This window comes from Martes martes (assembly GCF_963455335.1).
Source record: "Martes martes genome assembly, chromosome: 15".
NCBI classification, from domain to species: Eukaryota; Metazoa; Chordata; class Mammalia; order Carnivora; family Mustelidae; genus Martes; species Martes martes.
The window spans coordinates 36,290,690-36,313,909 of NC_137903.1; the positions used below are offsets into that span (position 1 = coordinate 36,290,690).

At 49.7% G+C, this 23,220-nt stretch overlaps 2 protein-coding genes across 4 annotated transcripts in view; one reads left to right on the forward strand and one right to left on the reverse strand.

Annotated features, from left to right (window-relative positions):
- Positions 1 to 4,292, forward strand: part of HHAT (hedgehog acyltransferase) — a 329,885-nt gene extending 325,593 nt beyond the window's left edge. For both annotated transcript variants that reach the window (XM_080824654.1, XM_080824653.1), the window contains exon 12: positions 3,307 to 4,292. In XM_080824654.1, coding sequence (XP_080680780.1) covers positions 3,307 to 3,398 — 92 coding nt within the window. In that variant the 3' untranslated portion in view covers positions 3,399 to 4,292. The remainder of the gene's footprint in view (positions 1 to 3,306) is intronic.
- Positions 4,293 to 12,055: 7,763 nt separating this feature from the next.
- Positions 12,056 to 23,220, reverse strand: part of KCNH1 (potassium voltage-gated channel subfamily H member 1) — a gene marked incomplete at its 5' end in the record, with an annotated part of 372,100 nt that continues 360,935 nt past the window's right edge. For both annotated transcript variants that reach the window (XM_080824606.1, XM_080824605.1), the window contains one exon: positions 12,056 to 12,930. In XM_080824606.1, coding sequence (XP_080680732.1) covers positions 12,067 to 12,930 — 864 coding nt within the window. In that variant the 3' untranslated portion in view covers positions 12,056 to 12,066. The remainder of the gene's footprint in view (positions 12,931 to 23,220) is intronic.

Consider the following 23,220-nt stretch of genomic DNA (forward strand, 5'->3'; position numbering starts at 1 on the left):
TTACTTGCATTTCTGAAACTCTTTAAAAGCACTACTGAGTCTGTGATCCAATTTCATGCACATGTGTTTGTTTTTGACCTCCCATTGTGTTGGTGGAGAAACTGAGGCCCAGCTAGGGTCTCATAGCAGAGTCAGGATTACAGGTGTGCTACCTGTTGTCTGTCTGCCTCTGCATGGCAGACAGTTAATGGTAGAGGGAATTTTCAGGGTCTAACTGGGCTCCCAACTGAACATGCTTATGCCACATTTCCAGGCGGTGCTGGGGATATTTCTCCTTACAGTTCTGTGTGCTGGCCGGAAGCTTTCACAGGGATATTCCTGGACGGCTGCAGGGCCGAGCACAGCTGTCCAATGACCCAGGTCCAGCTTTGTGTAAATATAAGCTCTCCATTTTCCTACCTCCACAGCCCGCTTCTGGGTTCTGTGTTTACCAAACACCTGCCAACGCATCATCCTAAACACAGCTGAAGTCTGGGTCAGCTCCCCATGTCTGAAGCCCCCTCCCTAATTTCTGCTTCCTGAGTCCACTGAGGAGCAGATGTCAGCAGGTCCCCTGGCTTCTGTGTCTGAGGGCTCCAGGCAGGATGTGTCCATTTTGAAGCTTGAAAAAGTACCTGGCTGTCCTAGGCCTATTAGGGCCTGCCCTCCCCCCAAATTCATGTCTGTCTGCAACAACAGAATTGGACTTCATTTGGAAATAGGGGTTTTGCTGATGTCATTAGCTAAGTGTCTTGAGAAGAAATCATGGTGAATTAAGAGTAGGCCCTGAACCCAATGACTGGTGTCCTCCTAAGAGGAGAGGACACAGAGATACCCAGGGAAGAGGTACTCTCTTAAGAAAAGTACCACATGAATACAGGCAGAGATTGGAAGTATGTGGCCATAAGTCAAGGAGTATCTGGGGTCATCCAAAGCCAGAAGAGGCAAGGGAGGAGTCTCCGTAAGAGCCTTTAGAGAGAGGACAACCTCCCAACACCTTGATTTCAGACTTGCAGCATCCAGAAGTATGAGAGATTGCATTTCTGTTGTTGGAAGCCACTAAGTTCGTGGTAATTTGCTCCAGCAGCCACAGGAAGCTAACCCACTGGCCGATGAGCAGACAGGAGGTAGAACTGTAGGGCTGGGCCTAGAGCCAGGCTCTTGGGGGTCCTCGGCTCCCCTCACTTCTCCCGCCTTCAGGACCTAGAATTCTGGTGCCAAGCTAATCTCAGGAGAGAGTTGAAAACAAGAGTTCAGAAGAAGACCAGGGCTGGACTTCCTGTTATCACTCTCGTCTTGGTGGAGAAAGACTTCTGTGTCTTCGCCCTAGTATTATGACTACCTTTCCTTAGTGCCCATCAGAGCCCAGGCACCGTGCAGGCCTTTACATCATGTCACACATTCCCTCCTTATGTCTTCGTCACCTCAGGCCACCATAAGGAAGACTGGGTGGCTTGAACAACAGACATTTATTTCTCACAGTTCCAGAGACTGGAAAAGTCTAAGATCAAGATGCCAGCTGATCTGGTTCCTGGTGAGGACCCTCTTTCTGGCTTCTAGATGGCCACCTTCTCACTGTGTCATATGGCAGAGAGAGAGAGGGGAGGCAATCCTTTCGTGTCCCTTCTTGTGGGGGCACTAATCCCATCATGATGGCTCCTCCCTCATGATCTGATCTCAACCCATTTACCTCCCAAAGGCCCCACCTTGAAATATGCAGTGGGGGTTAGGGCATCAATACATGAATGTAGGGGGACACAATGAGTTCAGGCATCCTGCAGAGGTGCTCTGTCCCTCCTAGTTTTACATTTGAGATTTATCAAGTTGTTCCTGGTCAAGGAACTGGCAAGTGACAGAGTCAGGGTTTGAACTGGTGTCCGGTTTCACCTCGGAGCCGGCACACTTAACCACTATGCTATATTTATAGAACTTCTAGTAATAATAATCGCAGCTGCTTGTTGATATAGCAAGAAGGGAGCCTATAGAAGTATAGTACCCTCAGTGGCTCCCACTGCCTCCTCCCTACTTCTAGCCCTGCCCTGCCTGCCCCTTCCTGTGCAGTAGCCACAGTCCCGTGATCCTGGTTCCTGGGGTGGCCTGTGATGTTCACACTTGAGGTGGTCTCTCTGGTTGCTTATTTCTGCCCCTTTCCATCTGACAAACTCTTGCTCACCCCACATGGCCCAGTTTAGATGTGCTCTGTCTACATCATTGTCTAGCACATGTGACATGGCTCATAGATCCCAGTAGTGTGTATCTTTGCCAAGCTGGAGTGGGATCACCTATTTTGGCATCTGGTACCTTCCACAGCATCTCTGGATCTCCAGAGCTCCTAATATATGTTTGAGTAAGTGAAACATGTAGAGGACATGGAAGTCATTAAGTGACCAGCAAGAGAGGACTGTTAATTGAAGAGGAGGAGGAGAAGGGAGAGGAGGAGGAGAAAAAGAAAGAAAAGAACATCAGATATTCTAAGAGTACTTCTAGAAGGAACCACTAAAAGCTTTGAGTTTTGAAAGCAAATGTTTAATTTAGGCTCTCCCTTCTGTGTTCTTACAGATGGCACTCAATTCCATATAACGGCCAATCTATATTTTGAGATTTACTGTGGGTCTTACGGACTTTTTTTCTTTTTTATTATTAACTACCTTAGTTTTCTAAATATATATTCTTTAAAAGCTAGTCCTATTTTTAAACTTTTTAAATTAATATATAATGTATTATTTGCCCCAGGGGTACAGGTCTGTGAATCATCAGGCTTACACACTTCACAGCACTCACCATAGCACATACCCTCCCCAATGTCCCTCACCCAGCCACCCTCCCCCTCCCCCCCACCCCGCGCAACCCTCAGTTTGTTTTGTGAGATTAAGAGTCTCTTATGGCTTGTCTCCCTCCTGATCCCATCTTCTTTCATTTTTTCCCTCTCTACCCCCCATGAACCCCCATCCTGCCTCTCAAATTCCTCATATCAGAGAGATCATATGATAATTATCTTTCTCTGATTGACTTATTTTGCTTAGCATAATACCCTCTAGTTCCATCCCCGTCATTGCAAATGGCAAAAAGCCAGTCCTATTCCTAAACCTAATTTCCATTTGAGATAGCATACCCCTCATTTTATGCTGGCCCAGTAGGAATGTAGGGTTCAAGTTTGTTGGTGTTCCATTTAGAGCACACTTTCCAGGATGTATGTGTCTTGATGTGTCAGCTGAGGCCCATGTTGTTTCTTGGGTTGCCTTCTCCAAAGGGGAAGAGTTTGCACTTGTGGAAGGTCCTATCCCAAGTGTTTCTAACTGCTCTTCTGTCTCTGTCTTCCCGCTACAGGCTGGCCATATGTGACCCTCTCTGTCTTGGGATTCCTCTACTGCTACTCCCATGTGGGCATTGCCTGGGCCCAGACATACTCAGTGGACTAATGCCGCCCAGCTGGTGCCAGTCCTTCCTGCTGGCCTCCAAGGCAACTGGTGCTTCACCCTGACCTCATACACCAAGATAACCTCCAAAGAACCAGTGCGTCATCTTTTTTTGGAGGCGTCATCTTTTTTTGGAGTTATCTCCCTCCAAGACTGGAAGCTTGAGCTCTCATAGAAAATTGACAACCAGTGAGGCTTCTAACTTTGGGAACCAGAGCTTATCTCCCCCAGCCCCATCACTTTCCTGTTGAGTAAGCAGGGGCCCAGAGCAGTATTGTCTTGCCTGCTGCACATGGTAACCTTGTGGTCTAGAACGCGGTCCCAGGGGCCCTTCAGGTTCTTTCTGCTTTACCAAGAATTAAATGCAATAGATATTTCTGAAATATTTTGCTAACATTTAAGTGATTTCTTTCCCATGTCCTGCAGTGTGGTCTCTAGAACCAGCACTGGGGTCTGAGCTTCACACTTTAGCTCCCTGGCAGGGAAGAGACAAAGCCACAGTTAAGTTTCTCATTGTCCAGTCAAAGAAGATACAGCATATCCTATCGTGTTCCAAGGGGCCAGTACCTAAGGAGATCTGTTATTGGAACACTGTCACAGTAATTAACACTCGGATGCTCGGTTCCCTAGATTGGCAGAGTATAAACATGGCAGTTCCTCTACCGGACAGTTAATCTTCATTTCCCAACAAAGAAGAAGAATTAAGGAACCATGAGCTAGTGCACCCACAGACGGGTGCTACCAGGCAAGTGAAAAAAGGGTAAGGATGGTTTTCTATGGTCCTTTCTCCTCTCTTCACGAGTAAGCCCCAGCAGTCATCTTCCCGCTCAGTGGTTTACACTCTGGTTTACAATGTTTTATTTCATTTCAAATAAAATGGAGCCTTTTCTGTCATTCACATTTTTGCAGAATCATTTTGAGTATTTTTTGAAGAAAATGCTTAAAATGGAAATACCTGTGACTCTTATTTAATTATTCACCCCTCTGGAATGTGGGTGACAGGTCACTAATAGCCATAAGTGGTAGAAGAGGCTGAAGAGATCTGTTTGACTTTGGATTTTTTTTTTTTTTTTTTTTTTTTTTTTCTGAGAGGGCAAGTGGTATGTGAAGAAGCTGGGAAGTTTGATCCATAGTGTACCTCATTATGGGAGAACTTAGTACATCTCAAACCCATGGATAAAATTGTTATCGAATGAAAGGTTCCCTTGGACCTGGTTTGGCCACATATCTTACATTTGCCATCAGGCGTGATCCTTGTGTCCTGGCTGTGGCTTTTAACTCAGTGAGATTCAAACTCCTAGAATGCAGGACTGGCCATCTTGCTGACCTGCTTTCTTCCTACCCGTTCTGCCTGGAAGAGCAGACGTGGATGGAGCAGGCAAGCGTGCAGTGGGTGTACCCCGGCTTGACTGCTGCTTGGAACAGACCCAGAGGGGCAGGCAGGCTGACAGCAGTGGCCTTAGCAGTTGGGTGAGTAAAGGACAGAGAGGCCCATGCAGGTGATCCCAAGGTGCTAGGAAGTTTTAAGTAGGGTATGGTGCTGGGAAGAGAGAACACTCCAGGGACTGTAGTACAGGATCATGGACTGACTCGTTCCGGAACCGTAGCCAGCCACGGGGAGCCTGGCTAAGCACACACAGGGGCGTGAAGATTATTGTAGGCAAGTGTCTGATAGATGTACATACGTAAATAATGCGAAGTATTTTGAACTCTTCAGAGACACCATTTATGTAAAAACAAATTTATTCACTCAACTTATATTGGAAGAATTGGTGAATATATTTGGAGCTAATAATCCTGAATTTCTTTTAAGCTATTACATGACTTGGAGTGGTTCTTGGGAATTAGTTCACGATGAGCTACATATTTGAGGTCTGATTAACCAACATGCGGATTATTTAGGACCATTGTTTTCTTTCTTTGACCTCTTGCTGTTCTCCAACTGTAATATGAAAGCGGTAATAGATCTCTCTTCATGCATGTGAAGTCAAGTCTTGGATTTACTCTAAATGAAAGACTCCTGAAGTGCCTGGCAGGACAGAGCAGCTCTGATATTCACTTTGCAAAAGCCATCAGCCCCGGGCAGCTTCAGGCCTGGGGCGGGAAAACAACTAGGCAGGGTACCAAGGTCGCTTCTAGCCCCAGGATCCTCTGACCTCAGCTGAGCCCTGTGGACAAGCCGAGCTGCAAACACGATCACCAAGATGATCCCCAAGGAGGCAAGCAGGACATCTGAAGGACAGGCAACTCTCGGTCATTTTGACTAATTTTGGGGACCGCGCAAGAAGATGTCCAAGTATATAATATATAAGAATATAATTATATATAATAAGAAATTAACCATAATATAATGAGTTTGTTTTCTAACAAATGTCCCAGAATATCTCCACACAAGAGGCCCAGCCACTGAGAAGCCAGGTTATCTTGAGGGTGCTGGCCTTCCTCAGTGGACATTGAGAAACCCAAGGCCCTTCTTCAGGGAAACTGTTTTATTTTAAAACAAACCAACAAAATCCCCCTAATAGTTGACACCCCTTTGGCACCCAGAATGTAGTATCTATTACTTAGCACTGTATTACTAGTCCTTTTGACTAATTACAAAAATCATATTCACAAAGAGGGATTTTTTTCACCATTGAGGGTATATATAAAGAACCTAATGTTCAGTGCTTTATTAGCTGAAACTTTTTTTTTTTTAGGTGAGACTTTTGAATGAGTATCAGTCACTTGGACTTCTAAATACTTCGCCTTTCCTTTATTTTTATTATGTTTTTCTGCAATGTAATGAAAGAATGGGTTGTAGAGGACATCATTAAAAATGCTGTACTCGGGCACCTGGGTGGCTCAGTGGGTTAAAGCCTCTGCCTTCGGCTTGGGTCGTGGTCCCAGGGTCCTGGGATCAAGCCCCGCATCGGGCTCTCTGCTCAGCGGGGAGCCTGTTTCCCCCTCTCTCTCTGTCTGCCTCTCTGCCTACTTGTGATCTCTTTCTGTCAAATAAAAAAAAAAAAAATGCTGTACTCATACTACAGCCCTATGGGATCAAACAGAGGCCCAAATATGGCTTGCAGATCACAAATTCCTCATCCTGAGTTTAAGTTCTGTCTACAAAAAGCAAGGTGTGCTTTTTGAAATGCAGTCCCCTGGTATTAAAAAAGAAAGGTTGACAGTCCTGTGGAGAATCTCACCAGCAAGAAGCAATTATTCAAGCAAGTATTAAAACCACAGCCAAACTGAGAGTGCTGGGACTTAGGACTAGTTCATTTAGGGTCATGCAGTCCTCTACCTTAGTAGCTTCTGAGACCATCCATGAATTAAAACATGGATCAGAACTCATATCGTTGATATGGAATCACTCCAAAAAGACGCAGTTCTGTTTTTTACACTGTTTTAAAAGGCAGAGAAGCATTAATAGATTTTGAACAGATTTCAACCCAAATTGTTTAAAATGTAAACTTCTAATTAGGAGGTCATGTTCAGATATGTGTGAAATCACAGTTTTCCAGGGATGGCACCATTGGAAGGCATCTCGGGACGTCCGAAGAGCAGATACAGCCTTATTTCTGGATCATGTGGCAAACCACTGTCACAAACATTCTCTTGCTATGCTGTCCTTAGACACACAATCTTGGGGTCTCTAGAATCCTAAGGCCCCCAAAACCAGACTTACAGGTACTCTCCAAATTAGGGCCTCCCAAGCTCTTGAAAAGGAATAGAAAGTACCATCCTTGTTCTGTCATCTTAGGTCAGAACATCCAATTCAATGCCTTAAAATTATGTAAGAAAAGGCAAAAAGCAAGTATCCTGTATAAAATAGTTTATTACCATAATAAATAAACTTTTTTTTTTTTTTACAAATATCATTTGTGCTTGTTTAAAAATGTTGAGAAGGGCATATCATCAATGGAGGGGCCTGCATATTCCTCTTACCATTCCCAAGTGCACACATACAGTGGAGTTTCTGGCAGCATGGTCAGCTGACCATAAAAATAGTATCAGCTCATTTGCACTTCTGTCTATTCATGCTCATTTGGACAAAGTGGCAGATGCGAAGGAGAAAGAAAAACCCAATGGAGGATTTGGCGGGACTCAATAGAAAGATATAAGGAGATATAAGGAGAAGCCCCAGACTGATGGGCTGCTCAGGAGTAGAAGTGTCTTTACGGCGTTGGCAAACCGTCAGCTGTGGACAGCCTCCTACTGATGCAGAAATATGACGTCTGAATACTAAGAGAATACATTCATTGGGGCGGGGAGGGCACCCACCGGGTCTGGCGCCTGTGGGGCACTCGAGTCCAGTTCTAGAAGTTCCAGAATGAGTCTGATTTGCTCGCATGAGAAAGACGTTTCGTTTGAAACGAATTTAAGCTGCAAATTCACATTGATTCTTTTGAACTGTGTATGGTGGCGGGAAGAGTGGGATTCAAAACTTCAAAACACGAATGCCTTGTGTGAGAAAATGATGCTTTCTCTGGTGGCTGCGGATGGTGTTGAGGGGACAGTGAAGTCCCCCCAGCTGGAGGGCACAAAAGCTGGTGGAAGTATTGGTCTTGAAGCGAGCGAGAAGGCAGTACAATTTCGTGACAGAGGAGAGGCTACCCTGGGGTCTGAGAGTGCCCTTAGGGGGTTCCTCTTTAAGCAACACGAGTCGGGGGGTAGTGTTGGTAGCTCCATCCCAGCTGGAGTTCCATTCAAGGGTCTTAAGGCTAAACATCTTTATTGCAAAACGTACAATGTATTAATTGAATGTACATCAGAAACTTTTATCTCCACCAGGGCTCCTAAAATTTTCTAGAGTGTATGTGCCATATGGTGGTTGAGGCAACAAGGGGAGAGGAGGCTCTCCCTACACCTGGGACCCCCTTAAGGCATTCTTTTAGTTCCCACAAAGGCTTGGACAAAAATTCTAACAGTTGGCTTCTTACTTTGACCTTCCACCGAAGGATTCAGGAGGGGAAGCTTGAGGGATGGGCTGCGGTGGTGCAGGGCATTTTTGACTCTGTGCCATGCTGGCTCCACACTTCTGAGAGAGTCCAGAAAAGGGCCTGATATTTGGCCAGCAACAGCACACAGGATCTAGAAGGTTGAGGGTAAAACAGGTCCAGGAATTGGATAACAAGGAATGGGAACCACTTTGAAACACTTGGGCCCATGTTATTGTAGCATCAGAGATGTTTTAAGCCATTGGTTGCCTGCTACTGGCTACAAACTCGGCACACAGATGTAGTCTGGGGTTGAGAATTAAAAATGGTCTTAGGAATTAGCCAGGTCTGAGCACGAGAGAATAAGGTGGCTGAAGGTGCAGATATCAAAGTTGTGCACGAAACCAGGGCTTCTCAGCCAGAGGGGTGCCTCCCTTTCCTTCCTGGGGGAAACTTATCCTACTTGGTGGAGGTGTCCTTGCAGGTATATGGGCCAGCAGCCCTCAAAGCTGGAGGCTGCGTCCTCCACCAAGAATGAGCGCACCATCTGGTCGGCCATCTTCTTTCACAGACTCAACCCTCATCCCCACACCTCCATCAGTGAGAGAGAGGAGAGCATGGTCAACAAGCAGCCAAGTGCTGGGGCAGGACCTCTGGCTCCAAAGCAGGGACACTCTGGAAAGCGGAGCCTCCTTACAAACCACATTCAAGGTAAGGAGTTTAAGTATGAGATCAAGTAACCAGCAAGTACTGGGTAATGGAATGGTATAATACATTATGTCCCCTTCCCTCGGAAAGGAACAAATTACTCAGGTAAATATGTCTCAGCTGAACTTCTAAAGTCTAAATGTTTGGCCCAACACCTAGTGACTCTGTTTCCCTAACCTCTCTTCAGCCACCAGATAGTGGAAGGTTCAGTCAGTATTTGGAGCTTGTGGCCCTTGCTCAGGAAGCCAGAGCTGCATCCAGGCAAGAGCAGGTAGTTAGCACAAAGCAGACCACGGCCACATGCATGTCGCAAAGATGAAAGGAGAGAAGGTTTGGCTCATTTAAAAAAATTTTTTTCCAGAGGAAACAAAGCACAAGTCCCTATAATCCTTAAGCAGAAAAGACTAAAAGCACGTACAGCCACACTGCGGTGATCTGCCACCACAGGCTCATGTGCGGGCCCTGTGACCCCGAGATGAGAACATTCCAGCCACAGGATCCAGGCTTTCTGGTCATGAGCCCTATCCAGATCCTAGGAGTCAATCCATGAGTACATTCACGAAGCTTTATTTTTCCCCCAAGACAAGTGTGGACCTTTAAGCCTGGCCCATCAGTGTCTTTGTCCCTCAGACCCCAGTGGGCAATCATTTCTTAACAACACAACTGTGCCCTCCAGCAGAGCCAGTGGGGAAGGGCCCCACTAGGCTGGCCTGCAGGGCGCTGTACAGGAGCCTGTCATCAAACCCGCGGAGAGCTGGGCGGGTGCTTCTGAAGCTGGGCGACGGAGTTATTAGGGCCCTGACCCCTGACTTGAAAGTAGTGGGCACTAAACTTCAGAAGCAGGCTAATGAGCACATTTAAGGAACGCCAAACTAGAACACTGTGGAGCAGATGGGATTCCAGGTCTTTTATAGCCTCTGGACTAGTTGGCAGCTTCTCAAGGAGACTGAAATTCCCACTGCTTTATCCAGAGTCACAAACAGTCATGACTTGGCCTTGGGAAAACATACTTCCCCCTCATTCTACGCTGCCATCTGAGGCTAGATTGAATAATGCTGCAGGCTTGGGAAGCCAGGAACCACCCCAGTAAGCCTCCCATGAATGGGTGAATAAGTTATATGGGACCCCTGGGGAAGGAAGCTTCTCTTGACTTCCTGGATCTCTGTTCCCCAGGGCCATCTGTGCCAGTGCTGGGAGCCAGGAGGGGACAACCCCATTCTGCACAGACTGCTGAAGGCCAAGTCCTGGGACCTATCATGGCCACTGAACAGGACCAAAGGGACATGTGGGTATGTGGGCACTGGCAGGAGACCTTCAGAAATGCTGAGTATCTTTGGTAGGGCAAGTCCTGCCCTGGCGGTTCCCCTCTAGTAGTGAGGGGATGAGCACGGGTTCAGGATCCGTGCAGCAAAGTCATGCCAGGTGCAGGGGTGAGGTGCTGCAGTGTGACCCATGCAGAAAGCCAGAGCCCTGGATGAGTCCCTGCTGTCACCCAGAGTCCAGGTCCCCTCTCTCTCCAAGCTAGTTCTTAGGGTCCTGACCCTCTCTGCAGGGCATACACCTGAGCTAGTTCCACTGGGCCTAGGAGAGACCTCTTTCCCTTCTCAGATGCCCTTGGAAGGAGCCCAAACACATGAATAATTTGACCCCAGGTGCCTAGGAGGCAACAGAGTGTCCCCGAGCATTGGCATAGGGATCTGGATGGCCCGCAGGTGGCTCTGTGACTGTCGCCCTGAGCTCAGACCTTCCCTGGGCCTCCTTTCTCCATCACCCTACAAAGCCAAATGGAGAACCTGCTGCCTCCTTCTCTTTCTCCTGCACCTGAAGCAAGTACAGCCTTGGCCTGCAGTCTTCTCCATTTCTCCTGAAGTCCTGCTGACTGTAGCAGGAGAAAAAGAAGTTAATTTTAAAATAAGGCCAAGCATGGATCCCAAGGGTCCTCTAATGACCCCATGCAGTGGACAAAATACAAACTTCTGAAGGGCCCTCAATCCCAGTGAGAATCAGAACATAAACATAGGACTTGCTACAATCATTTTTCTGAGGTTGTGTGTGTGTGTCTGCTTTGCTAACAAAGCAACTCTGGGCTCATTGCCCTTCCTGCCGATGCCGCACACCCTGAGGAAGGCCACAGGAACACTGGGGGAGAGGCTGAGAAGGATAGAAGCGAAGGGGCCCATGCGATGAGGACAGCGGCATGGAGCAGGGACAGAGGCGCATGAGAGGCTTCTGGAACCCTCCCTGTGGTCTCTCCCATGATAGCAGGCTGCAGAACACAGCCCAGAAAGTGTCTGCTTCCTGAAAGCCCCTTTCCAGCTCTTCTACTTGGGAAGGGAGACCTGAGGATTCCCAGCTCTCAGTGTCCATGGAAGGTACCCAAAGCACCTCACGGCTTTCTGGTCTTAACCATTAGGGACAGAAAGTTGCAAGGCCCTGCCCTCCTTGTCCCTCAAGCTCCCCTTGTCCTGGGCTTGTTACAAATGACTACCGTAGGAAAATAGAAGATGATGACAGACATGGGCTGTACAAGGACAGGGAATGCTGGGAAGTCCCTGTGCCCACCGCAGTCTTTGGGGTTCTTGGCGCAGGAGCCCAGCCTGGTATCTACATTGAGGGGGGCGGGTCTCCAGGGCGCTCCCACTAGTCCCCAAGTAGCTGCTCCTCTTTTCTAGTGGTTGTCCTCTTTTACAAGGATCATGGCAGTAAAAAATTAAAAATGAAGGAAAATACCCTTTAGACAGCATGCCCCCTCTTCCAAAATTGTGCAGACAGTTCGAGAGCGGCTACCATCTTGCAGGGTGGTGGCATGCGCCTCTTCCCACGTCTGCTCCCAGAGAGAGCGAGAGCGAGAGAGAGAGCGAGAGAGAGAGAGAGAGAGCGTGAGCGTGTGCCTAAGCCACTGGTCCCGCTCTGATTTTCTGTCAGGAAAAGCCTACTTTGGAAGTTGTTGGTCATGTAGGTGGGTGTGGTGGGAGGGGTGTTGAGGGCAGGGAGGCGGGGTTTTATCTTTGACTTTCTTTCTTTCTTTTTTTTAAACAGACCATTCAGCTTGCTCCAAAAATGTCTCTTTCTGATTCTGGGGACTGGGGCCTCGATATCTCAAACAGCTCCTGAGGAGACTGAGAGGATCTTCTGGAAGTTAATATCCTGAGTATCTCAGAGAGCTGTTTCTCAATATTTGTCATTTTGGTGTTCAAGGCCTTGATGTCCTCCTTCAGCTCGTGCTTCACCTCCAGGACCGTGGCCTGCAGCGTCTGCTCAGGGATGGGGTAGAAAGAGTGCTTGACCTCCGCCAAGATGGGGCTTCGGTCCTGGGGGCTCCTGGCCTCCCCGACGTTGTCCAGGCGCAGGTCGCTCTTGGTGATGCCGCTGTCACAGGAGTCCGTCTTCTTGAGGGTGGCCTCTCCGGACGCCTTGGTCCTATCGGGGAGGGTCTCCATGGACTCGGCCTTGGCCACCTGGCTCCAGTCCTCAGCCTTGCCGCAGGCATCCCTGAAGCGGGCCCAGCCCTTGCGCCTGGCGCAGTCGCCGCCTCCGCCGCCGGCCCTGGCGCCCAAGCACTCTACCCCAGGCGCGTGCAGCCGGCCGTGGTCTGCCACTGCAGCTGTGGAGGACGCCTGGAAGGCCACGGGCGTGGCGGGGCTCTCACGCACGGTCACCACGCTGGCCTTCGCCAGGCTGTGATTGGCCGAGGCGTGCTCTGGGAGGGCGCTACCCTTCTCCACGTCCAGGTCGTCGGGGTCGCGGCCGCCCCGCTCTGCAGCCAGTCGGGCCTCCTTCTGTTGCCGGAACCTCTGGAAGAGTCGCCGGACAGGGTGGTCCGGGGGCAAGATCAAAGGGGCCTCATTCTTGCGTTTCATGCGCTCTTCCTCCTCACGTTTCACATCGCTGATCTTCCGGAACACGATCTGCAGCGAGACAGAAACACAGCAAAGCTTAGCCCCTCGGCATCAGCCTCTCGGGCCCCCAAGGGCCGGGTGCACTCATGGCGCACCCGCATCCCTGCTGGGCCCCACCGGGCTTTGCTCAGGGCCTTCCCACCCCTGCCTTTCCCGACTTTCAGGCCTCCTTCCCAGGAATTGACTCTTGCCCTCATTCTCCTCAAGAGAAACAATCCCCACCCCGTCCATCCCCAAGAGCCCGGAGGGAGGCTGGAGATGCCAGATGGCCTCCTCCTGGGAGACTGTCCTGGTGTCTCAGCGGGGCCCCTGTTAACCTGTCCTGGCCTGGAGTCTAGCTTTTCAAAAACAATTTTTCTGACCCTGCCTCCAACCTGCTGCATTAGAACCTCCAGACAGGAAGCCCTTGCATCCATAACAAGCTTCCCAGGTGATGCATGCCTGAGCGTTTGAGTCCCCCTGGTCTATGCCACATTACAGTGCAAGAAGGTTCAGATGAGTACCCAGGCAGGGCCACAGCTAAGACCACCACTGCCATCTGCAGATCTGGACCCTTAAGTGAACTCGGCTGGCTCTGAAAGCAAAAGCCAGTCTCACTCGGAAGCCCCCCCCCCCCCCATCCTCAGGCGACTCAGGGGAAGAGCCCATGGCCTTCCACACGGCCTTGTCCTAACACCAGCAACCACCAGGATGGGTTGTAAGGTACTTGAATGTTACTTCATGTATTCCTCGTAGCAGCACTGGAAGGCCCCTGGGATGCATTCTCATTTTAGAAAAGAGGAAAACCAAGGTTCCAGGTAGCTAAATGTCACATGAAAGACAAGTTTGCCATAAGCGACTCATTCCCGAGGCGTCTAACCCCAGACCCATCAGACGTCCAACAAGTACTCATGCATGAAGACAATGCTTCATGCAGAGGATGGACAGATAGTCAGCCAACCAGTTCAAGAATCTGGCCCTGAGTGCAGCAAGAGCCACAAATGACAGGGCTTTCCCCGGGCTGCCCTCCGATTATGGGAAAGCCATGTAATTTCTGGCTTATGCAGCATGGGGCAGGTGCACTCAGGGATGTGCTGACTTTTCCCACCTCTGAACCTGTGGGAAGCCACCTACTATATGTTGTTATAGAAATCACTGGTCTGAGGACCCATCTGTGATCACCGAGAAGCAGAGGAGAGGCCTGTGTAAGGGAGAGAAGCAGCTTTTCCACCATTGCGATCTGGAAACCTGTGCCCTGGGCAGGCAGGCTCAGACCAACGCAGATCCCACCCTGAGGACCTGCCACAGGGTTCTCAGGTCTTGGGGAGGCACATGGGTTGGGAGGCCGGGAACACAGGCTTTGGGATCAGAAAGAATGAAATCCCAGCCTTGCCACGTCACTGTGTGACCTCACACAGGCATTGTAACTCTTGAGTCTATTTCCTCCTTAAAAAGTGGGGAAAATCCCCACTTTTCTGACTTGGTGTAAAGCTAACACAAGACTACTTATGTGACAGCACTGGCCCATGGTTGATGCTCAATCTGAACCCTTCTTCCTTCACCCTTTCGAGGCCTTTTTAACCTCCAGGTGCCAACTGATGGGAGAATGTCTTCTGCCCAGAAAGAGGAAACACAGATGTCACAATCAATGATCTGAAAGAAGGGACTGGCTTGGAACACACACGGTCCTCTTGGCAGCTCTCTCAACATCAAAGAGTAGGGCAGCTCTGGAGACCTGAGATGTTTGAACACTAAAGAAAAGGAAGTACTTCTTTAGACACCAAGAAAGCAACACAGAACTTATCCCAAGAGGTTGAATGTGAAATATACCAGGAGACTGACAAAAGGTCATTAATATGCACTTGTGATGGACGCTTGTGAGGGGCAGGGTATCCTCTGCTCTTCAACCCAAGGCCCCATGGATCCTAGACTAGAGGATGGGGGCCCAGCTTGACCCAGGCAATGTTTTCAGCTGTTGTAGTCATGTTAACAGGGCAGTTCAGCACATACGGGCTGGGGCTCCCTGTAGGGGATGTCTGGCTCTATGCCGACTCTTCTGAAGCCTCTTGGCTTATCCCAAAGTGTCCTCCTAGTGCTGCTATCAGCCATCCTGTGAGCTGGAGACAGCCCCACCTGAACATCCGTGGCTTGCCTGATGAGCAGATGAACCAGGAGAGAGCTTCCTGCCCTGCAAAAACGCCCGCCCTTTGAGAATCCATGAGTAAAACCAGCAATCCCCAGCAGACACAGAGCTGCTGTGGTCTGACAGCTGTGCTGACCTGGGCTCTGGGGTTCTGCTTACTAACTTCACCTGTGTTTTTGGAGACACTGGTCTTGGAATCTTTGTCTCCGAGGCAGCCACGACCACACATTTGGCCAAGGATTTCATATCTGAGTGGGCAGGGGTGGCCACACGACTCACAGTAGTGAGGCAGGAATGGGGCGCCCTCTATATCTGTGCATCACCCTGATGGGTGGGAAGGGCATTTCCTGTGCCATGTTCCTGTCAGGTGGTGCCTCCCATCTCTAACCCCACTGTGGAGCTGCAGAGCGCGGGTTCTGTGTTTCCATCGCCCCCTAGTGGACGGATGAAGCTGCACGATCAACTCTCCCGCCTCCCACCCCTCAGGCCCTGGGTAAGCTCCATCCTTTCTAAGCAATTTCAGGTCTTGAAAAGCCTGGTTCACCTGCTGGAAGCTCCATGCCCTCTCATCTCCTGGCCCACCCCTTCACCCTGACTCCTACATGACCTTCAGGATTCAGCTTAGGAGTCAGTCCTCCAACAAGCTTCCCTGGCTTTCCCCACGGTCAAAGACCTTGGCAGCTGGGAGCACACAGCTCTGTCACAGCCAGCTGCAACCATAGTGAAAAGCAGCATTTTGGTTATTCATCTTTTCCAGGTTTGTGTTTTTTTTTTTTCATCTTCGGTACCATGTCTGATATATATAGTGCTTAATCAATGGTCAATGAATCACTGAGTATGTCAGTGAATAAATTATGGCCATCTCCCTGTTTGTGAGCTCGTGCTGGGGTAAAAAAAATGATGCATATGCCATCCCCCAACACACACACACACAGACAAAGCTGACTCAGATGTTTGGGGTCTAATGGAGTGCTCGCTTTGGCAGCACATATACTAAAATTGGGGTCTAATGGAGAGCAGGAGAGATTACCAGTGGACTTATCTATGCACATGGACCCTGATTTACGATACTTCTACCTTAAGATGGTGCTCAAGGGATACACGTTCCCTAGAAATTATGCATTTGCTGGGGCCAGCGATACGCACCATGATGCTCTCCCGTGATGCCAGGCAGAGGCAGCGAGCCCCAGCTCCTGGGCAGCCAGGCAATCACGAAGGTGGACAGCTGACCCATGTAGGACCATTCCTACTCACGCAACTGTGCTGTCCTTCCCTTTCATTACAGCACTCGATCATTTATATGAGACGGTCAACACTTTGTTATAAAATAGGCTTTGTGTTAGAGGAAGATCACAGGGCTATAAGTAAAAACAGAACTTCATGGGCAGGCTGGTGTTCTCGCCTTGCCATCACCTTTCCTCCCACTGGTGAAGGGTAGCAGGGCCACAGCACCAGGGGTTGGTCTGGAGAAATTGTTACCAGGGACTCCAGTCACCCGCCAGAAAGGCCACAACCTGGTGACAGGCTGGCCTGGGTCCAGTCACTGATGACGGGATCAGTCTGGATCGCTCCTGGCCAGCCAGAGTCCTGCAGGCCCCCAGGGACATATATTTTGCCTTGCCTGACGTGGGGGGGCACGAGAGGCCCCTGCAGAATGCCGAGCAGCTCATGACTTATGGCAACTTGGGGAGACAGAGGAGGTCCTGGGCAGGATGGCCATTGTGCCTCCCTCATTCATCTCTGCATCCCTCTGGGGGCTCACCAGGCACCAACCTTGAGCCTGGAGGCCTTTACTAGGTGGCTGTTGAGCTGAGCAGAACTGACACCTGGCTCGTCAAGCTACAGGGCTTTCTGAGCAGCTACTTCAAGTGTGCTTGAAAAAGAAAACTGCCTGGAGTCTGAGGTGAGTCAGACCTTCGATGCCCTTCTGGGTTCCATTCACGGAGATGCTGGGTGCTCTCAAACCCTTCCCAAGCCCCAGACCCAGACCAAGGTGGGGCCAGAGTCTCCTCAGCGTCACTGAGCAAGAGGGCCCCAGCTGCACAGGTCGGGGAAAGATGGGGCAGGGAAGGGAACGGACCGCCTGGAGTCCGGACAGCACAGAGGGTGAGGGGAGAGCAGCTGAGTGGGAGCCCCGTTGCTTGAAAGAGCTCAGGTTGGCATCAAAAATATATACATAATGTCAATTCTCAGTGGTTTACATAAATGAACAGAGACTGAGCATGAATCATAGAAAACCACAGATAAACCAAAAGGAATTTATTTTGGTTTTCCTCAGATTCAGACACATGCCCCCGATCCTAAACATGGAGAAGCAGTAGGGAGAGCACAGGCTTGGAGCGCTCCCAACCCTGTCACTGACCAGCCACCCTGCGGCCTTGGTAAGTCATGTACTTCCTTGGCGGGACCAGATCACCAGTTCTCAAACCTGGCTGTCATTCAGACCCCACTCTACTGAGGGAGAACTTCCTGCAGCAGGCTCAGAAACTGGCACGGGTGACAAGCTCTCAAGTGACTGTGACTCTGGCAGCCTGAGCCAGGTCTCCGACCCCTGGATTGATGACTAGTGAGGTCACAGCCACTCTGCTGTCTTCTGTTTGTACACGCATGCTCAGACAGGAGTGTGGCCACACACTGGCCCAGCCCCCCCTCCCCGAGTGCCCCTCTGCCAGAGCCCACACTTGCAGCTCCACCCCCTGTGTGCTGCCTGGGATTTGGCGGGGGTGACCTCAGTGAGACCCAATGAATCCCTGGTCCCTGGAGGAGGACCCAAAGAGGCCTGATAGGCCCTGCTATGACTTTGGGCTCCTTCATCCTTTGATCCAACAGAATGAGGTTTGTGGCCTGGAACGGAGGACACAAAGATTTACGTTTATAGAGCAAACATTTACAGAGCACTTCTGGTGTGTGGGGCACTCGGTGGGGTACACACACATAGCCGTGCCATGCCAGGGGGAGCGGGGCAGGGGGAGCGGGGGTCTGGGCTGGCACAGACCCAAGCTACTGCGAGAGACAGAGCAGCATCAGAGGGGGGCAGGTCCCCAGCCTCCTGTCCCTAAAGGCCCTGCTGACGTGGCCTCTTCCTCATGGCTTCCCCTCCCACCAGCCCCCTCCACTGGCAGCCCTGCCTGGTTTTACGACAGAGCATAAAACATGAAGATTAACAAACGGGGCCACTTACGAAACTGAAAACCTGGAAAAACAAAGTGGAGATGGACCGATCTGATAAGGCAGTGAGCTGGGTGTTGCTTTTGGAAAAGGCCAGTTCTTAACCTCCCTCTGAATGGCTCTTTATGGAATCAAGGGCTGCTTTTTTTCTCTCACAGCAGCATGGATATGTGGACTGCCCAGGGAGGGGTCAAGGCTTCCAGAAGGACCGACGGAGGCCAGTCCAGGTCAGACATCACTCACGGAGCCCAGACTATGAGCTGCCAGTACCTCTGGCTAGAAGGGGATGGAGCCCATCTCTGCCAGCCCACACTCCTGGGGCTGCCGGCTTGTGGGGAGCCAGACAGGCAAGCCCAGCCTCGACAACAGCCGTGGGGGCCCGGGGTGGGCATGGGGGCACACATGGAGGCAGCACGAGGGACAGACAGCACAAGCACACCCTCTGAAGTCAGACAGCCTGGGGATCATGTTCTCTGCACCCTGGCTTCCTCACCCACACAAGCAGATAACATGACCAAATTTACCGGGCTCACGTGAGGGTCTCAGTAAACCCTTCGAATAGTTGCTGAAGAAGTGTGATCTGGGTCATTCTCTGTGGGGGTGACCCCTGAGATGATTCTGGAAGGAGGAGCTGGAAGTAGGTATAAAAGGTGGAGAATTTGGGCAGAAGTATCCAGACAGGACCTCCCAGACAATGACACAAGGCAGAAATGTCACCAACGTAGAAACATATGTCTGTGGGAGCAGCCCCGGTGGGCAGTTCTGACACTGACCAAAAGTATCTCGCGTGCCAGGCACTGCTGTGCCATGTCTGACATGTGCTATCTCATACCATCCTTACAGCAGCCCCAGCAGCAGAGTACCATCGCTACCCTCATTTTCCAAATGAAGAAACCCAGCCTAGAAAGGTAAGTGACTAATAAGGGCATGCAAATGATGGAGATGGCACTCAAAGCCTGGCCACCTGAATCCCCACCCAGCCCCGAGTTCTGAGCCGTTCTGCTAAGGGAAAATGCCTTGGGTTTTTGGGAAAAGGACAGTTTTTCCCCAGTACCTGTTGATAACCTCTATCCATGCCCAGCCTGCCAGTACCTGTTGATAACCTCTATCCATGCCCAGCCTGCCAGTACCTGTTGATAACCTCTATCCATGCCCAGCCTTCCCTCTCCACTAGTTTCTCTCACTTCCTGTCCTTCGGCAACTTCTCTAAAGAATTCAAGGGCAGTTCTATAGAGCAGAGAGATCTGGCCAAGAAGCTGCGGCTCCCAGAGCATTCAAGGCAGGGGGATGACTCCCCAGGGCCATTAGACTGTGTGGCCCTTCAGTTCATCAGGATGGAGGAATCACTTAAGGTGAAATGCAGACTTTGAGTGGTCAGGACAAGTAGCAGAGTCTGTGTAGCTCATGAGCGGAGCATCTGGGTTATGGGAAAAATTGTGCCTTCCTGGAGGATGCTGAGGGCACCAGTTACCCTCCTAGCCATGAGTGACCTCGAGGCCCAGCACTGGAAGGGGGAGCAGGAATGCACTGAAGTCCCAGGGGACCTTCTCCAGGAATCATCTAGAGGCTAGAGGTGCTCTGCCCTCAGGTGGCCTGGGGTGGTGCCCCTCAGAGTGCTACTCTCAGCTGGCCCCACCCACCACCACTCACATCTGCACTTCCTTCTGGCATTAAGCAAGAAGGACCTTGCCAGACCCCTTAGAGACATCCCAGCAAGACGAGCATCCTCTCATTCATTCCTGGCCCCCACACCAAGGTCGTCTTTGGACAAACTAATCTAGGGCATGAAACACTCCTACAGATGCACCTGTCCCTCTGTCTTAAGGATGATACAAGGCCAAGAGGGATGAGGACCCTTCCTTATCCCCGCTGCCCAGTAAAAGACACGCATCCCTTGGCTGCTGTTCAGGGATGAGATGGAACGTTGTGTGGGAGCTGCCAGCCTCTGGCATTTCACCAGGGCTGTCTCTGTCACTCTTCTCCCTGCTTTCTGCTCCCTCAGTGTAGTGGACCAAATTATGGTCACCAAAAGATATGTTCACCCAGAACTCAGAATGTGGCCTTATTTGGAGTAAGGGTCTCTGCCTACGTAATAAGGTAAGGATCCTGAGATGAGATCATACCTCCTAAGGGCTCAAATGCAATGGTGAGTGTCTCAGAAAAGAGAAGACACAAAGCACAGAGCAAACAGCCATGTGAATGTGGAGGCAAGTATTGGAGTGATTCAGCTACAAGCCAAGAAATGCCAAGGATTGTTGGCAGCACCAAGAAGCTAGGAGAGAAGCATGAATTCTCTGCCAGAGCCTCCGGCAGGACCTGGCACTCTAGGCACCCTGGTTTGACTTCTGGCCTCCAGAACTGAGGAAGAATACATTGCTGCTGTTTTAAGCCTTCTCAGCTGGTGGTAATTTGCTACTGTGGCCCTTGGCATCTAGACCTCACTTTCCTTTCCTGCCACTGCTACTTCCCATCCCGCCTGTGGTTTGCTCTCCATGCTCCCCCTGGCTGTCCTCTTGCTTCACTGCACATTTCATGTAGCTGAGAGCTTGTGGAGGTGCTGGCCAGACCCAGAGCAAATGCCCACCCTGCTGTGTGCTGCCACAGACACAGAGGATGGTTCTTGATCTTTCTAAGCCCCCAGCTGTCTCATCTACTCCTCCTTCCAGCCTTGCTGTGGTGATGCAGTAAATGACATTTGTGAGACACCCCTTCTGCCCTTCCCCCCTTTATAAATAATCCTGCTTTTCTCACTAGTTCAGCCCTAAACCTGAAATTTCCTGCGCTGAGCATGGCTGTGTCAATGTCTTATAGACCCCTTGGGCTCTGCACTCCTGGCCAGAACAGCTTCTCTTCCCACCCAACCCTTCCCCAGCATGAGCCAAGTCTTCAGTGGGTCAGGAGGATATGGGGCCAAGAACAGTGAACTAGCGTTCAGCATCCAACACGTCCTCAGTAATGCCTCCCTGTCTGGGGATGCTCTGACTGTGGTTTGGGAAATCCAGTTAACACGATGCGGTCTCATTATTCTACGGGGCAACTTGAGAAAATGGAAGGTGACCTGGGATTTGCAGATATCAAACCCACCAAATACTTCTGAGCATCTGGTTCACTCCCCATTATGCCTTCAGCCTGATTATCCCACACAACCTTACGCACACTGTCTCCTGACAATCCATGTTTCTCTCCACCCTGGGCACAAAGTGCCTCAGGCCAGGAGGCAAAGGGAAATGGAAAGTAGGAGAAAGGGTCTGCCCTGGAGCCTGCCACCAGGGGTCACCCATGAGGGGGAGGGAGCACTCAGGGCACACACTGACGAGTCAACATTCCACTACCCTTGTCTTAATCTGAATCCCTCTCCAGGGCTTCTCCTCACTTCCTCATCAGAGCATTCAACCCCAACAGCAGCTAAGGCCCATCAGCCATTCAACAAAGGACCAGATATTGGACTAAGTGCTTTGTCCACATCAGTGACCCTTCCAACCCTCAGAGGTGAACAGAGAAGTCATTCCCCAGGTAAGTCTGCACCTGATGCCCTCTGGATTCATGTCTCTGCACTGTGTACCCAGAAGGACAATAATTAAAGATTCATCCATCCCCAACGTCTTCTGGTTGGTTGCATTCTCTTCATGATTTTTTCTGAAAAATCTGATACAGAGCATTTATGTGCAAAATTGTTTTCCTACTCTTAGAAATAGGTGTTTTCCCATGCACCCCAATGTTTATAGCAGCAATGTCCACAATAGCCAAAATATGGAAAGAGCCCAGATGTCCACTGACAGATGAATGGATAAAGATGTGGTACTTGAATCTAAAGATACACCCAGACTGAAAGTGAAGGGATGGAGAACCATCTTTCATGCCAGTGGGCCTCAAATGAAAGCTGGGGTAGTGATTCTCAAATCAGATAAATTGCATTTTAAGCTAAAGACTGTAGGCAGAGGTATAGAAGGACACTACATAATTCTTTTTTTTTTTTTTAATAAATACAAATTACTCTCTGGGGGGGCAAACTTAATTTTTTTTTTTTTTTTTTTTTTGACAGAGAGATCACAAGTAGGCAGAGAGGCAGGCAGAGAGAAAGGGAATAAGGCTCCGCACTAAGCAGAGAGCCCGATGTGGGGCTCGATCCCAGGACAGTGAGATCAGGACCTGAGCTGAAGGCAGAGGCTTAACCCACTGAGCCACCCAGGCGCCCCAAGACACTACATAATTCTTAAAGGGACTATCCACAAAGAAGATCTAACAATTGTAAATACTTATGCCCCCAACATGGGAGAAGCCAACTACATAAGCCAACTGTTAATCAAAATAAAGAGTCATATTGATAAGAATACGTTAGTTGTGGGGGATCTTAACACACCATTCTCAGCAACACACAGAACATCTAAGCAGAAAATCAACAAAGAAGCAAGCTTTGAATGACACATTGGACCAGATGAACCTCATAGATATATACAGAACATTCCACCCTGAAACAAGAGAATACTCATTCTTCTCGAGTGTACATGGAACTTTCTCCAGAACAGACCACATACTGGCTCACAAATCAGGGCTCAACAGATACCAAAAGACAGATTATTCCCTCCATATTCTCAGACCACAATGCTTTGAAACTGGAACTCAATTGCAAGAAAAAGTTTGGAAGGAATCCAAACACTTGGAAGCTAAAGACCATCCTGCTCAGGAATGTTTGTTTGGATCAACCAGGAAATCAAAGAAGAACTTAAACAATTCATGGAAACTAATGAGAATGAAGACACATCTGTCTAAAACCTATGGGATATGCAAAGGCAATCCTAAGGGGGAAAAACACAGCCATCTAAGTCTCACTCAAAAAATGTGAAAAATCCTGAATACACAAACTCTCTTTATACCTTAAAGAACTGGAGAATCAACAACAAATTAAGCCAACCCCATGCACAAGAAGGGAAATAATTAAGATTACAGCAGAGATCAATGAGTTAGAAACTAGAGATACAGTAGAACACATCAACGAAACTAGAAGCTGG